At 32.5% G+C, this 2,545-nt stretch overlaps 1 protein-coding gene across 1 annotated transcript in view; it reads right to left on the bottom strand.

The window, feature by feature from the left end:
- Positions 1-633: 633 nt before the first annotated feature.
- The window catches only part of LOC137639136 (cyclohexanol dehydrogenase-like), a 36,706-nt gene continuing 34,794 nt past the window's right edge, over positions 634-2,545 (bottom strand). The window contains exons 5-6 of the mRNA XM_068371445.1: positions 2,506-2,545; positions 634-855 (exon numbers count right to left, since the gene is read on the bottom strand). The exon at positions 2,506-2,545 is cut by the window's right edge and continues 131 nt beyond it. Coding sequence (XP_068227546.1) covers positions 706-855; positions 2,506-2,545 — 190 coding nt within the window. The 3' untranslated portion in view covers positions 634-705. The remainder of the gene's footprint in view (positions 856-2,505) is intronic.

Here is a 2,545-nt window from a genome sequence, read left to right as displayed (position 1 = left end):
CTCATCAATAGACCAGTCTTGTTATTTCAGTTTTTTAAGTATATAGTGAGCTCCCGCTATTCATAGTGTAATGCCTACAAAAAGAAAAAGATTCCTTTCCATTCATAACTGGGTATTTAGGCTAAATAGTGAATAGGGAAATTGGCTTGGACTTGTGGAACAACTAATTTAGTTCTTTATATTTGAAGTTTAATAACCTTGTAAGCCATACATTGTACGTTGCAATTTTATCACACATAGTAGTTAATTTACAAGAAAATCGCAGTCTAGCAAAATGAGCCTAGCCTAATTACAAAATAGTAGGCTACTTTACAATATCAACAGCGCACATTGCTTAACTTACATCCATAATGATATCAGTCATTCTGATAGGACACTAAAAAGAACTTTCTCAGGAACATTCTAATGGTACAAGCTAAGTGCAATATGAAATTAGAATAAAGTTTTATCCTAAATATACCAGTCCAAAAATAAAACTTGAATACTGTCTATTAAAAACAGATGTCCAGATGTCAGTAAATGGCCAATGTACATTATTAAATACAGTATCATGATATTTAAATTGGTTATTAACCAGTTTTGGACCTGGTAGAACCCACATCAATGTACTTTCTATAATTCTTTTTGATGACCGAAGTAGTTAGTGTACATTCTGACGAAGTGTAGAGCAGTTTTCTGAAATTAATGCTTACCATTGCTTGAAGTTTAAGCTATGGTGCTTCCTCCATCTATTAACAAAGTAACTCCAGTTATGAAGGAAGCATGATCAGATGCCAAAAATATCACGGCTCTTGAGACTTCTTCAACCTGGCCTACTCGACCAATAGGATGTAAACTTTTTGCATGTTCCAGAAACTGTGGGAAACAATCAATCAGTATAAGGTTACGCAAAATTATGATTCATAATAGACATAAATAGTTATACATTATATTTTACTTATAACCTCCTTTCATGCATAAGTGTATGTATTATTTTGATATTAGTTCATAATGCTTTTTGTAAAGAACCATTGGTTTGCAAAATTTTGATAAAATAGACTTAGCTCATTACAGTACTTCTATTACCATCAAATTCTCTTTGGATCCAATGGCATGCTGCCCAGGTCTAAGGAGAGTTCAACAAGTGCAACTATTGTCAAAAACTAATTATGTCTCTGTTTTGATTAATGGGTTATGATGAAATGAATTGTGATTTTATAATAAAAAACATGTTTCTCCATAAAAACCCATAAGTGACATAACGAGTACCTCCCTCCAATCCCAGACTTAGTCTTTCAACCTTACAGTAATCCAATGAAACCTTGGGCTTGGCATACACACATACCACAGGTAGGGCTATCGCCTGTATCTTTTTCTTTTATGCTGTGGAGCAAGTTAATTGATCTTTCGATTTTTTGATAGAAAATAAAACTCTATTCTTCATTTATGCAATGTATCGCAAGTTTTTCAACTTTTATCAAGATGGAATTACTCAACTTTCAACTACCATTAGAATTATATACTTTCAAGTTTTCTGCAGAATTTCTTTTCAAAGGCCATACATGAAAAATTATCACTATTTTAATGCAAGGGATAATTGATAAATTTAATCTTAAACCCCTTTATTGATCTACTAACTTGGAGAAAGTACAGCATTGTCGAGTACTAAATAGACTACTCACTACACCTTACAGCTGTAGCCGGTATACTTCTAATATTTTTCTTTAAATGTGAAGTTTGAAATTGACTGTTGAGAGGGAAAGGTTTCTACACTATCTTTCTCACACATACAGAGAGAGAGAGAGAGAGAGAGAGAGAGAGAGAGAGAGAGAGAGAAAGAGAGAGAGAGAGAGAGAGAGAGAGAGAGAGAGAGAGAGAGAGAGAGAGAGAGAGAGAGAGAGAGAGAGAGAGAGAAAATTTAAAACGGAATCAATTTGTTCCTTAAAAATTATTTCGAAGAATAAAGTCTTGTATTTCGTACCTTGAAAAAACACAATGTTGTTCTTGTCTAAAGATCCGTAATAAATGTGGGCATGTATGTGGTACTTTATCCTCAGGCAAATGTAATTGAATGAAATGAAGCAGGCTCCTAATAAAAGACAGCCGAGTGTTCCATAATAGTTTGAGTATGAATTTAAAGATTAGGAGAAGGAAGGAGGAAATAAGAAGCCTGCAAGGGGAAATGAGATGCTTACTTTTCAGGAATGAAGTTGAACCCAAATCAAAGTTATGATTAATAGTCTGGTTAAAGTATTCATCAATGCTAATGTTTTATAATGATGACAACAATCATGATAATGACGCTAATAAAGATAATGATGATTATGGAAATAAAAACAATGATGATGATGATAATTGCAATAATAATGATGATTATGATGCTAATAATCATGGTGATGAGTATTTTTCATAATAATAATAATAATAATAATAATAATAACATGATGATGATGATATTCTGATAAGCATGATAGTAAGGATAATTACAATAATGAATAGGAAGATGATCTTGAATTTTTGTCTTACTTTTTGATAAGCTGCTTCGTCCATTCCTGCTCTTTTATGG

This window comes from Palaemon carinicauda, chromosome 4 (assembly GCF_036898095.1).
Source record: "Palaemon carinicauda isolate YSFRI2023 chromosome 4, ASM3689809v2, whole genome shotgun sequence".
Taxonomy (NCBI): Eukaryota; Metazoa; Arthropoda; class Malacostraca; order Decapoda; family Palaemonidae; genus Palaemon; species Palaemon carinicauda.
Note: the sequence above shows the minus strand (reverse complement) of the source record. Positions and strands in the feature narration are given on the sequence as shown.